This window comes from Neovison vison, chromosome 7, assembly GCF_020171115.1.
Source record: "Neovison vison isolate M4711 chromosome 7, ASM_NN_V1, whole genome shotgun sequence".
NCBI lineage: Eukaryota > Metazoa > Chordata > Mammalia > Carnivora > Mustelidae > Neogale > Neogale vison.
Window position 1 is genome coordinate 42513634 of NC_058097.1, and position 13326 is coordinate 42526959.

General features: G+C 59.7%; 1 protein-coding gene across 3 annotated transcripts; it reads left to right on the forward strand.

Annotated features, from left to right (window-relative positions):
• Positions 1-1025: 1025 nt before the first annotated feature.
• Positions 1026-13321, forward strand: ARHGAP33 (Rho GTPase activating protein 33). Of its 3 annotated transcripts, XM_044256356.1 has the most exons (22): positions 1041-1096; positions 1835-1916; positions 2987-3084; positions 3163-3247; positions 3614-3694; positions 3798-3935; positions 4307-4399; positions 4926-5048; positions 5137-5214; positions 5298-5364; positions 5448-5507; positions 5601-5753; positions 5837-5939; positions 6656-6800; positions 6879-6961; positions 7045-7152; positions 8486-8631; positions 9275-9428; positions 9513-9658; positions 9742-9816; positions 10902-11576; positions 11668-13321. In XM_044256356.1, exons 2-22 carry the CDS (start codon positions 1890-1892, stop codon positions 12936-12938), a joined length of 3909 nt encoding a protein of 1302 aa, XP_044112291.1. In that variant the 5' UTR covers positions 1041-1096; positions 1835-1889; the 3' UTR covers positions 12939-13321. The 3 variants fall into 3 exon arrangements, with proteins under 3 accessions (XP_044112292.1, XP_044112291.1, XP_044112293.1); XM_044256357.1 differs by lacking the exon at positions 1835-1916 and having other exon boundaries at positions 1026-1096; XM_044256358.1 differs by lacking the exons at positions 1041-1096; positions 1835-1916 and having other exon boundaries at positions 2977-3084; positions 11668-12059; positions 12153-13321.
• The last annotated feature ends 5 nt before the right edge of the window (positions 13322-13326 follow it).

Consider the following 13326-nt stretch of genomic DNA (forward strand, 5'->3'; position numbering starts at 1 on the left):
TGCTATATTTTTGAATATTTTGTTCATTGTTTTCTCCCACCAGCTTCTGAGCCCCATGTGAGCAGGATATATTTTCCCTTGTTTTGGTTACTGATGTAGCCACAAAGTAAGTAACTAGAGTTTTTGAAAGAGTGAATAAATCAAAGCGGTGCTCTCTGAGGTGAGGGCCCCTGTTGAGAACATGACCAGGGGAAAAGTTCTCTTGGAAAGGGCGTTGTTAATAGCCTTTTGGGGGCCTGGCTCAAGTCAGAGGCAGAACGATTGGGACTGGCTTTATGGGAGGTGTGGTCTTGTTTCTGGCATTGCGGGCTAAACCAGTTCCTAGGAAAAAGGAGTCAAAGCTGGAGGCCGGCCTGTAAGAAGCAGTAGAGCAGGAGGCAAGGGCAAATATCCAGTGGGGAGGGCAAGGCCGAATCTCAGAGTGCCTAGGATAACGTCCGAGGCAGGGTATCTGAGTCCGTGAAAACTGTCCATGGGCAAATGCCCTCAGTATTCTGTGGGCGGTGTCAGGGTCAGGACTGACAAGCTGGAGCTACAGGATTGAGACGTTGAAAAGCTGCCTGGGGATGGAGAAAAGCTCTGAGGCCATGGAAGAACCCAACTAAGAGTGTCAAAGGGGGAAAAAAATGTCAGAGGACTGGTCACTGAGAGTGGACTAAGGGGAGGGCTCAATGCTTAGTGTTAGAAGTGTTGGAACCAAAGCATAAAGAACCTAGGGGTGTGTCTCAGGAGGGCAATGAGAGCCAATGAAGAGCAGTCATGGGCGCGGCGCTGTCAAACTTCGCTGGGCGGGACCGAAGGCACCGAGCCAGGGATGGGACCGAAGCCTAAGCCAATGAAAAGCCGACAGGTGGGCGGGGCGTCGCCCTAAGGCCAAGGGTGGAGCCAATGAGAAGCGGCGCCGCGTCCCCGCTGCCCCCGCCTCCGTGGGGCGCGCGCCGGAGCCACGGGCAGCCGTTAGGGGCGGGGCCTGCAGCCGCCCGCGCGCGGCTCGCGCCCTCCCCTTTGTGTCGCCATGGCGGCGGCGGCGGCGACGAGGACGACGAGCAAGGGGTCGAGCGCAGCCGGCGCCTGAAGAGGCTACGCTACAATGGTGGTGAGGGGCCCACGCGGCCGTCAGTCCGTCTGCGTGTCAGTCTGTCCGCGCGCGGCCCCGCCCCGCGCGCCCCGCCCCCGGCCCCGCCCGAGCCCGCGGCCTGCGCCGCCCCTCACCCCTCGTCGAGGTCCCTCTCGTCCCGGGTCTTGGGCCCGAGCTCTTAACCCGGCCCCGCCCCCTCAGTGTGCATCCCCTTCCACGCCCTGGATGGAGGTGACAGTGGCCGAGGACCCAGGCTTGGGGGGATGGGCTAGTCCCGGGAAGGACCCGCACCGCCGGTTGCCCCCTCCCCGGGACCTGCCGAAGCTTCCTGGGTTCTTCGCCATCCCCCATCCCACAGCCATCCTCAGCGTCTTCCAACCTCCATCCCTCCCTGGCTAGCCCCCTCCCCCTCCTACCACCAGCCCCCTTCTTGTTCTTGAGCCCCACCCCCATCCGGCTCCATCCTCAGCCTGACCCTTTTCTTCTCATTCTCACTCCGTTCTGCTCCCTCTCAATCAACCCTCCCCTACCCCTCCATCGGCCTGAGCCTCGGCCTTTCCAGCATCTCCCCTGCCCTTACACCCCAACCCCACACCAGCAGTGTACCTCTGGCTAGATCCTAGGGTCCTTCTCCATCTTCTTGTCCTCACCCTCCCTCCCCACCATCTCCTCCTCCCACCATGCTGCTCCTGCTCATTCATCCATTCATTCCCTCATTCGCTCACTTAACAGACATTCCCTGATACTTCCCGGCAGAGCCCATGTTCCAGACGCAAAGAAATTCACGTCCCGTCCTGCCTTGGGGAGCTTCATGGGCTGGAGAGGGACAGAACCGAGGGTGAGACCCAAGGATGAACCTGGGGTCGCAGGGATATGAAGGAGGGAGTGGCTAGACCCTGGCCTGGGAAATACCGATCTGGCAGCTGGTTAATTTATTCATCAGATCTTACCCAGCTCCTGCTGTGTGAGTGGGCACTGGGACCCAGAGAAGAATTAGGCTCAACCTTCCTTGTGAGGAGCATCAGTTCTGTGCCCAGCTCTGTGCTGGGTCGCTGATCCTGGGGAAGTCACAGTCCAGTGGGGGGAGATGGACTTGTCACCTGTGGTATCTCAGAGTGCTCAGGGCTGGGATGGGAGAACCTCAGGGGATAGAGGAGTCTAGAAGCAGGCTAACACTTCCAGGACAGGGAATGAGAGAGATGAGACCTGAGGGATGAGGAGGACGGAACCTATGGAAAGCACAAGGAAGAGTGAGTGTTCCCTGCAGAGGGAACTACCTTTGCAAAGGCCTAGGAGGAAATGAGAAGATGGTGCTTTTGTTGGACTCTTAGAAGTTTGAAAGCTTCCAGAGTGGAGGCCGAAGGGGGAAGATGGGACTGGAGAGGTAAACAGACCTGAGAATTCAGACTTTATCTTGAAGATAACAGGGAGCCGTTGAAAGTCTATGATCTGTGGAGAGACAGGCAGATACGTGTGGTATGAAAATTATACTGGCGCTTGCTGTGAAGAAGCTGGCAGGAGGGGAGAGGTTGGAAGCAGGAAGATTGATAAGATGGGAGCTGTGATTGTCCAGACATCAATAAAAGGTGTGGAGAGGCACATGGGGGCATGACTATACTCCGCAGGGGCTAAAGGAGGGCTTTAAACAGGGAGAGATGGTACCAGCATGTGCTCTCTCTCCCTCACCCTCAGGCTGTGCTCTTCCAGCCCCCCACCCCAGACCACACACAAAGAAGCAGGCCCACCCTTAGTTGCTCTCACCTCTCCTTGACCTACCCTTTTGCTCCATGCTTAGGGCAGCCTATGGAGCAATTCGGGCCTCTGCGCCCAGGCTCACAGATAACAATGCTCCCGTTGTCTCTCTGCTCCCATCTCTGGAGGCCTCTGATTCTTCTTTCTATTCTACAGGCTCGCAGTACTGACAGCCTGGATGGCCCAGGGGAGGGCTCAGTGCAGCCCTTGCCTCACACTGGGGGGCCCAGTGTGAAGGGGAAGCCTGGGAAAAGGTGAGAGATGAGGGTGAGGTTCAGCTTAGGAGGGGGGCTGAATGCAGGAGCCACCAGTGATGTGTACCTGTCCCCCAGGCTCTCGGCTCCTCGAGGTCCCTTCCCCCGGCTGGCCGACTGTGCCCATTTCCACTATGAGAATGTTGACTTTGGCCATATTCAGGTATGAGGGCTTTGCACCAGGTGGGAGGGCGAGAACCTCCCCAGCCCTGAAGCAATATTAGCCACTTTACCCTTAAAACCTGTCTCAGGAATAGGTGCTCCTCCCACCTGAGCAGTCAATGGCAAGAGTCGCAGGGTGGAAGGGGAGCACGGTTCATTCATTCGTTCATTTCTTTATTCATTCACCTAACCTTTTGTTAGGTGTAGGCTCTGTGCCAGGATGCTGTACTCTGAGACATCACCAGGCCCTGCCCTCAGGGAGGCCAAGGCCAGGGTTGCAGACCCATCTCTAGATAGTGCCCACCTGGAAAGATCAGGACTGGGACAAAAGTGAGGCCCCTCCCTGGGCCTTTGTTTCCCTCTGCAGCTCCTGCTGTCTCCAGAGCGCGAAGGCCCCAGCTTCTCTGGAGAGAATGAGCTGGTGTTTGGGGTGCAGGTGACCTGTCAGGTGAGGCCACCCCCTTCTCATCCGGCCTGACAGATTGGTCTTTGTGGTTCCCAGCTCAGTGTAATGGGACTACTGGCCCTTTCTGTCCCTCCTGCCCCCACAGGGCCGCTCCTGGCCAGTTCTCCGAAGTTACGATGACTTCCGATCCCTGGATGCCCACCTACACCGGTGCATATTTGACAGGAGGTTCTCCTGCCTCCCAGAGCTCCCTCCACCCCCAGAGGGTGCCAGAGCTGCCCAGGTAACCTGCTGGTTGTCTCAGCCCCCTGCCCCCCAGCTATGGTGTGTCCTCCTGAGCAATGTGGGAGGCAGTCGGAAGGGAGAGGCCCATGATGAAGCTGCAGCAGGGAGGCTCCTTTCAGTTTTAGGATGATGAGGTGTTCCAGGGGATTCAGTGGGAGAGTCAGCGGGGCCCCGCCCAGTGCGGGCACACAGGAGCCTGGCAGCCCATTTACTAACTGATACGGAAATAGGTCAGTGCTTACCAGTGGAGCGGCACTATGCGTTCAGGCTGAATCCCAGCCCTGCCTAGAAGTGAGCTAGGGCAGTAGAGAAGGGCAGCGAACTCTCTCAAGGTCCCCTCACAATAGCCCCCCGACAACCTGCCCCCAGATGCTGGTACCCCTGCTGCTGCAGTACCTGGAGACCCTGTCGGGCCTGGTGGACAGTAACCTCAACTGCGGGCCTGTGCTCACCTGGATGGAGGTGCGCCCAGGAAGGGGGGCTTGGAGCTGGGAGGGAGCGAGGACCAGTTTGCGAGTGTGTGTGGGCGCAGGAAAGAAACGAGCCAGAGTGGAGAAGGCCCTGGTATTTCAGTGTCTGTGTGGGCACATGCCTGTGAGGGAGAATGAGCGTGTGTGTGTGTGTGTGTGTGTGTGTGTGTGAGCGAGCGAGGGAGCGAGCAGGCATTGGACTGTGCGCATGTGAGCATTTCAGGATCTATCAGTTAGAAATAGGTATGACTGTAACTCCTAGAACACCAGGCCCACAGTGGCTCCAACCAGGTTTTCAGAGAGGAGATGAGCTTGTCTGCTACAGAGGATGAGGGCACCGGGTTGTCCCGGGACATGAGAGGGGCAGAGGGGCTTTGTTGGACAAGAGTTTAGGTGTTTGACCCATAGCTCTGACTGACAGAGGCTCTCAGGTGGGGGACAGGTAGTGGCCTCCTCCTGGCCTGGAGGAAACTTCTCTGCCTTTATTGTCTCCTCCTCGTGGTCTCTCCCCACCTCAGCTGGACAACCATGGCCGGCGCCTGCTCCTCAGTGAGGAGGCCTCCCTCAACATCCCTGCAGTGGCCGCCGCGCACGTCATCAAGCGGTACACAGCCCAGGCACCAGACGAACTGTCCTTCGAGGTGAGACTATGGGGAAGCAGACTCCAGCTGGGCTCCCCACTTCCCTTGTCCCTTCTGACCCTCCCTCCAATGACCGTCCCTCTCCCAGGTGGGAGACATTGTCTCCGTGATCGACATGCCACCCACTGAGGATCGGAGCTGGTGGCGGGGCAAACGAGGCTTCCAGGTGAGCCTGGCTCAGGCGGATGGGAGGGCCAGGGCACCGCGCCAGCTAGGGTGGCCCACTCACTGTCCCCAAACCCTCCTCAGGTCGGTTTCTTCCCCAGTGAGTGTGTGGAACTGTTCACGGAGCGGCCTGGTCCAGGACTAAAGGGAGGTAAGTGCCAGGGACAAAATGGGGAGGCTTCCCTGCCTTCTTTGCCCATCATCCAGTCTTTCCATCCATTGTTCACCCCACAGAAGCTGATGGTCCCCAGTGCGGTGTCCCAACGCCCCAGGGTGTCTCCTCTCTGACCTCAGGTAATGGGACAAGAGGCCAGGCCCCTGCCCATCCCACCCACCATGGGACCAGTGGTCGCACTGACCCTCTGTGACTTGCCTTTACTCCCACAGCTGTGCCCCGGCCACGTGGGAAGCTGGCGGGTCTCCTCAGAACCTTCATGCGCTCCCGCCCTTCTCGGCAGCGGCTGCGGCAGCGGGGCATCCTGCGGCAGAGGGTGTTTGGCTGTGACCTTGGCGAGCACCTCAGTAATTCAGGCCAAGATGGTGAGGCCCCATGTCCACCTGCCCAGCCTGCTTCTCCCACCCCATTGCAGCCTGCCCAGACCTGAGCCCCTGCTTCCTCCCAGTGCCCCAGGTGCTTCGCTGCTGCTCTGAGTTTATCGAGGCCCACGGGGTGGTGGATGGAATCTACCGGCTCTCAGGAGTGTCATCCAACATCCAGAGGCTACGGTGAGGGCCTTCCACCAAGCCCTTCCGCAAACACTCACTGAGCATCATCTCTCTTCCAGGCCCTGTGCCATGTGCTGGGGACAGGGGAAAGCAGCAGGAGCTCATGTCCCTGGAGTAAATGGACCTTTCGGATACTGTTAGGATTTTGCCTTTTACTCAGAGGAAGGGGGTACACAGGAGGGTCTGAGCTGGGGAGGGACAGAGTGAACCGTCTAAGGTGGGAGGCAGTGAGGCAGGATCCCTGGGGCTAACAGGAGGCGCACGAGGTAACAGTATGGAGCCTGGGGCTCTGCGAGATGAGGCAAAGAAAGGGTCACAGGAGATGGCATTTACCCAAGAGCAGTGGACACAACCAGAGAGTTTTGAGCAGGGGCTGCTAGGATTTTGGCCACATTTTCCAGTGACCTCTTGAAGCCAGGAGAATGACAACTTCGTGGAAGTAGCATTGTGATCACGTTCTGTATTCAGATGACCTCGGGTAGCCACAAGCGGGAGCACCTCCTACCTGAGCCTCAGTGTCATCCTCTGTAAAATGGGGCATGCTCAGTGGGGCACACAGAGTTGTTAGGGAGTTCTGTAAGGTACTACCTCTGAAGAGCCCAGCACAGGAAGAGAGTTGCTTCTGTCTGTGGACCCTTTGGGAGGTGGGGGAAGAACATGGCCAGGTGGGTCAGCTCTGACCTGAATCTTTCTTCTCCTTGACCTGGTGGCCTCAGGCATGAGTTCGACAGCGAGAGGATTCCTGAACTGTCCGGCCCCGCCTTCCTGCAGGACATCCACAGCGTGTCCTCCCTCTGCAAGCTCTACTTCCGGGAGCTGCCGAATCCCTTGCTCACATACCAGCTCTACGGGAAGTTCAGTGTGAGTAAGGGAGCTGGCAAGGTTGGAGGGTGCCAGGATGCCCCGACCAGCCCCCGTCACGCCTGTGCTTCCTCTCAGGAAGCCATGTCCGTGCCTGGGGAGGAGGAGCGCCTGGTGCGTGTCCACGATGTCATCCAGCAGCTGCCCCCGCCTCACTACAGGTAAGCCAGAAGGGGCAGGGAAGGCCTGTGGGGGGTCCCATGGGAGCTGAGGCTCAGGTGTTGTCCTCCACTGCCACCCCCAGGACCCTGGAGTACCTGCTGAGGCACCTGGCCCGCATGGCAAGACACAGTGCCAACACCAGCATGCATGCCCGCAACCTGGCCATCGTCTGGGCGCCCAACCTGCTACGGTGAGCTGGCAGCCCACCAGCCTGACCCCCTCAGCTTCCTTCCACAAGCTGGGTCTCAAGTCGGCCCCACACTTCCCACCCAGAACCCACCCAGCTTCTGTTCTCTCTTTCACTTCATTCCACACATACTTCCTAAGGACCCCCTGGGTGCGGGCTCTTGTTCTCAGCCAAGGGACCCAGGACCCCGCAGTGAGCAAGAACCTGTGCTCCTAGGCTCACATTTTCATGGGGGAGACGGACAATGAGCTAGCAACAAGAAAACTAGAGAGTGTGGTGTGATGGTGACAAGTTCCAAGGATAAAGATGACAAAGCAGGGAAAGGAGATGCATGTGGCCATGGAATTTTGAAAATTTTAGAGGGGCAGGCGAGGCTTTCATAAGAAGTGAGCCCCAGAGGATTTGATGGTGACCAAGACAGGGGAGCTCTCTGCTCTGCGTGAATTAAGTGGTCCGTGAGATGGTGGATATAAGAACTATTAGGACAAAGAAAAAAAAAAGAGAGAAGGAAGCTTAACAATTTTAAATAAGGTGGGTGGGGAAGACTCCATTGAGAAGGTAACATTTGAGTCAAGACCTGCCGGAGGTGAGGGTGGGGACCCATGTGGACATGTGGGGGGGAGCAGACCAGGCTAAGGGAACACAAGTGCCAATGTCTGGAGGCTGGGAAGGCACTTCTGTGCTGGAGGGCCAGCAGGGAGCCCAGGGTGGCAGGAGGGAGCAAGCAAGTGAGTGAGTGGTTGAGGGGGAGGAGATGACAACGTCAGAGTGATGACAGGGGACCAGCCAGAACAGTAACTTCTGGGTTCCGGGTCATGGTAAGGACTTTGCTTCTGCCATGAGAGACGTGCAGCGGGGGAGGCTCTGAGCCTGCAGGGCCCTGACTGGGTCACAGGCTCCCCCTGGTTGTGGCCCGGAGCAGACTGCAGGGGGCAGGATAACCTGGGAGCCCAGGGAGGAGCAGCTGTGATGTCTGGGAGTGGGAGGATGGAGGCTGGGCCACCGTGGGGAAAGTGGGGGAGAAGAGTTTAGAATATGGAGAGATTTTTGTGGATGGAGCAGACAGGGATCGCTGAGAGGCTGGATGTAGGTGTGAGGGGAAAGAGAGGGGTCAGGAGCATCACCCGGATGTGTCTGACCTGAGCACTGAGATGGGGAAGGCAGGGAGGGAGGGGGTTGAGGAAAGGTTGAGAACCCAATTCTAGATGTGATCACTTCGATGAGGTCAGAGGTTTTGGATGACTGTCATTTCTTCCGTTGACTTCCCATCGTGCCTAGCTGGAACCTGCCAGCTGGGCTCAAAGCACCTGGCACCCCTCCCCCTTGTCCCATCCAGGTCCATGGAACTGGAGTCTGTGGGGCTGGGTGGGGCAGCAGCCTTCCGGGAGGTCCGGGTGCAGTCTGTGGTGGTGGAATTCCTGCTCACCCATGTGGATGTGTTGTTTAGTGACACCTTCACCTCTGCTGGCCTCGACCCTGCAGGTATGCCCATCCCACCCCCTGATGTCCTGGCTACTGCCCCCTCATTGTTAGGGCTGCAGTGGGAGGGCAGGTGGGCTCCCAGCCCTATCCCTACCCCACTGAAGCTGGACCTCCCTCCTGGCTCCTTGAGGACCCCGCCCCGGCCTCTCCCTCCCCTCCCCACCCTTCTCATTTCAGCTCCTACGCTCAGGATCCCCACTTCTTGGCCCGGACATCACATCGTTCTTCCTTCACCCCTTGTAGCTCCCGGGGGCTCTTGGGGCCTTGGGGCCACCAGGGAGGAGGTGGGAGGTCCCCAGACTTGACCCCGCCCTGGCCCCACCCAGACTCCCCGCCCTACCCCGGACCCCAGCCCAATCAGGATTCAGCACGTCGGAGGGCCCTCTGGCCCGAGGTAACTGAAGCCAGAGCCGCTGCCCTCGCTGGCTGCTGGGAGCTGCCTCCTCATCAGCTCGTCCTGCCTCACTCCTCCTCCTCACCTGCCTGCTGCCCACCCATTCCCGCCTGATCCGCCCTGGCCCCCTGCCTTGCCAGCCCGGGTGGGCACGCTGCGGGGCCGGGGCTTGGGCTGTGGCGCTTGGCTTTGCCTGTGGCCTTGAGAGGCCCCCAGAGCTGACAGCTGCCCCCTTTCCCAACTCCTTAGGCCGCTGCCTCCTCCCCAGGCCCAAGTCCCTTGCGGGCAGCGGCCCTTCCACTCGCCTGCTGACGCTGGAGGAAGCCCAGGCTCGGACCCAGGGCCGGCTGGGGACTCCCACCGAGCCCACTACTCCCAAGGCCCCAGCTTCACCTGTGGAAAGGTGAGTGGAATGCTGGGGGAGCACAGGGCCAGCCTGGAGGCCCCAGATCCTCTGACTCTCTCCTTTGTCTCCCGCAAACCGCAGGAGGAAAGGGGAGAGAGGCGAGAAACAGCGAAAGCCAGGAGGAAGCAGTTGGAAGACCTTCTTTGCACTGGGCCGGGGCCCCAGCATTCCCCGAAAGAAGCCTTTACCGTGGCTGGGGGGCACCCGTGCACCCCCGCAGCCTTCAGGTCAGAGGCTGCAGTGGGTGGGGAGTTGGGGTGGAGGGGAGGCACTCCGGAGTGCTCCATGCCCATCCTGCCTCTTTTCGCAGGGGGCCGACCTGACACAGTCACGCTGAGATCTGCCAAAAGCGAGGAGTCTCTGTCATCGCAGGCCAGCGGGGCTGGTGAGCGCCAGGTGGCCCAGGCCCGGCCCTGTGGAGGAGCTGGGAGGGCTGGCGGCCCTGGGGTGGCCTCTAAATGTACTTCAAATTTGTGGGTTTGGGGTTCCTTTTTGATGTTCTTTAGTTCCTAATCTGGACATGAGTTTCAGTGTATTAGAAAAAGTGTCACCCTTGGTTCATGATGCACTGTGATCACTGGTCCAGGCAGGGCCCTTGCAGGTTTTTATTTACTCCTTTGGAAAAAAATCTAAGTAATAAAACGACCACCTGTGAGCCCACTGGCCAGAAGTGAAAGAGCCCCACTCCCTTGGCTGCTAGCTGCTCCCCCTGCCATCTGCTGCCTCCCCACCAGAGGCAGCCCTGGATTCCATGGGCAGCATCTCCTTGCTCTAAGATTTTATCCCCTACAGGCCTCCGTGTAACATGTGGCACGGTCCTAGCTGTCTTGTAAATGTTGAAGGTCTCCGAAGAAAGGGTGCTGGATGCGGAACTTGACTTTCCGCTCACTGCCAACCATGTGGCTGAGTGTTGCTCAGCCTTGTGCCTCTTAGCTGCTCTCTGGTATTCATGTGCGGCTCTCCCATCCCAAGTCACTTGTCTATCCTCCTCCTGACGGCTTGGGGGCTCTGGGGAGCACTCCTTACACACCACACTCTGGAGAGTGTTCCAGGCACCCAGGAACGAGGGGAGGGGCGCGCTGTGGGCCTTGCTCATGTTCAACTTTACAGGACAAGGCCCAATTGCTTACCCCGCCCCCCCCCACCAAAAAACAACCAGTCACGTCTATACTCCTGATAGTGATAGTGAGAACTCGGAGGTCCCACTGGTCTCCTGCTCACCAGCCTTGTGGTTGTCAGGTGTCAGACTGGCCTTTGGGTGTAGAACAATTCTTATCATGGCCTTGCCATCTCTTTCCTTTCTCATTTTGCGTGTGAACAGTGCCTGGATTTGCAGCCACTGGGACCCTGCCCAGGGGAATGCCTGTTCATGTAACTTCCCCAGCCTAGCCCACTGGGTGATGTACCCTATCCTTGCTGCCATATGCCTATGAAGTTCTGACCCCTGACACCTAACTGCTCCCCTTCCAGGCCTCCAGAGGCTGCACAGGCTCCGGCGACCCCACTCCAGCAGTGATGCTTTCCCTGTGGGCCCGGCACCTGCTGGCTCCTGCGAGAGCCTGTCCTCGTCGTCCTCCTCCTCCGAATCCTCCTCCTCTTCAGAGTCCTCGTCCTCTGGATCCTCAGCAGCTGGGCTGGGGGCACTCTCTGGTTCACCCTCACACCGAACCTCAGCCTGGCTAGATGATGGTGACGAGCTGGACTTTAGCCCACCCCGCTGCCTGGAGGGGCTCCGGGGGCTCGACTTCGATCCCCTTACCTTTCGCTGCAGCAGCCCCACGCCAGGGGACCCGGCACCTCCCGCCAGCCCGGCACCCCCAGCCCCTGCCTCTGCCTTCCCACCTAAGGTGACACCCCAGGCCCTCTCACCCCGTGGGGCCGCCAGCCCTGCCTCGCCCACTGCTCTGGACATCTCAGAACCCCTGGCCGTATCTGTGCCACCTGCTGTCCTGGAGCTGCTGGGGGCCGGGGGAACGCCTGCCTCAGTCACCCCAACGCCAGCCCTCAGCCCCAGCCCCAGCCTGCGGCCCCATCTCATCCCCTTGCTGCTGCGAGGAGCCGAGGCCCAGCTGAGTGACACCTGCCAACAGGAGATCTGCAGCAAGCTGGCTCTGCCTGTTCCCCGGGGAGCCCCAGGCCAGCATGGTGAGTCCTGCTCGGCCCACCCCATGCTCTTAGGAACCCTGAAGGTGCACCCAAGCCTGGCTGACTTCTCTTCCCATTTCTCTCTGTGTAGGTCCTGGTATGGATTCACCGCTGCTGCCCCCACCCCTGTCCCTCTTGCGCCCTGGGGGGGCCCCACCCCCACCCCCCAAGAACCCAGCACGCCTCATGGCCCTGGCCCTGGCTGAGCGGGCTCAGCAGGTGGCCCAGAGACAGAGCCAACAGGAGCATGGGAGCACCCCTTCTGCTCCCCACTCCCCTTTCCACCGCTCACTGTCGCTGGAGGTGGGCGGTGAGCCCCCAGGGACCTCAGGGGTTGGGCCAGCCCCCAACTCCCTAGCCCATTCAGGTGCCTGGGTTCCTGGACCCCCACCCTCCCTACCAAGGCAACAAAGTGACGGGAGCCTGGTGAGGAACCAGCGGCCCCCTGGGACCTCAAGGAGGGGACTCAGAGGCCCTGCCCAGGTCAGTGCTCAGCTCAGGAGAGGTGGAGGGTGCAGGGGGTATGGGGATGAGCCACAGATGGCAGCTCGGTTCCTGTATTCTGTCCCGCCACAGGTTCCTACTCCTGGCTTCTTCTCTTCAGCCCCTCGGGAGTGCCTGCCGCCCTTCCTTGGGGTCCCCAAACCAGGCTTGTACCCCCTAGGTTCCCCATCCTTCCAGCCCAGCTCCCCAGCCCCGGTCTGGAGGAGCCCCTTAGGTCCCCCTGCACCACTTGACAGGGGAGAGAACCTATACTATGAAATCGAGACGGGTGAGGGAACCCCCTACTCTGGCCCCACTAGGTCCTGGAGTCCCTTTCGCTCTATGCCCCCAGATAGGCTCAATGCCTCATATGGCCTGCTTGGCCAATCGCCCCCACTCCACAGGTCCCCTGACTTCCTGCTCAGCTACCCACCACCCCCTTCGTGCTTTCCCCATGACCACCTTGGCTACTCAGCCCCCCAGCATCCCACCAGGCGCCCTACCCGGCCTGAGCCTCTGTATGTTAATCTAGCTCTGGGGCCTAGGGGTCCCTCACCCGCCTCTTCCAGCTCCTCCTCCCCTCCTGCACACCCCCGGAGCCGTTCAGATCCTGGCCCCCCAGCCCCCCGCTTACCCCAGAAACAGAGGGCCCCCTGGGGCCCCCACACCCCTCACAGGGTACCTGCGCCATGGGGCCCTCCAGAGCCTCTCCTGCTGTACAGGGCAGCCCCACCAGCCTATGGGAGAGGGGGTGAGCACCACCGAGGGTCCTTGTATAGGAATGGGGGGCAAGGAAGGGAGGGGGCTGGTCCCCCACCCCCCTACCCCACTCCCAGCTGGTCCCTCCACTCTGAGGGTCAGACCCGAAGCTATTGCTGAGCCGCAGCTGGGAGAGAGCTTCCTCCCCTCCCTTCCCCCACACTGATATTGATCCAATCCAGTCCCTTGTTTTGTATTTTCTTGAGCTCCTGACCCCTACCCCAGGTTTCTAACTTTGTAACATGTTTCTGATATGGGTCCCTAACCTGTTATTGCTTCCCTACTCCGGGCTGAAGGGCACACCCATCCCCCCACCAACCTCCCCTCCTGGGGGCTCCCGCACAAATCTGAGGGCTAGGCCAGCACCCTGTCTTCCCTCTCCCAGGAGCCCCCAGCTTGTCCTGACCTGTGCACAGGGGGTTGGGGAACAGCTCCTGCCCATCTCCCCCCACACTTCCCACTAAACCATCTGACAAAATTAATGAATAAAAACGGTGAAAACACGGCC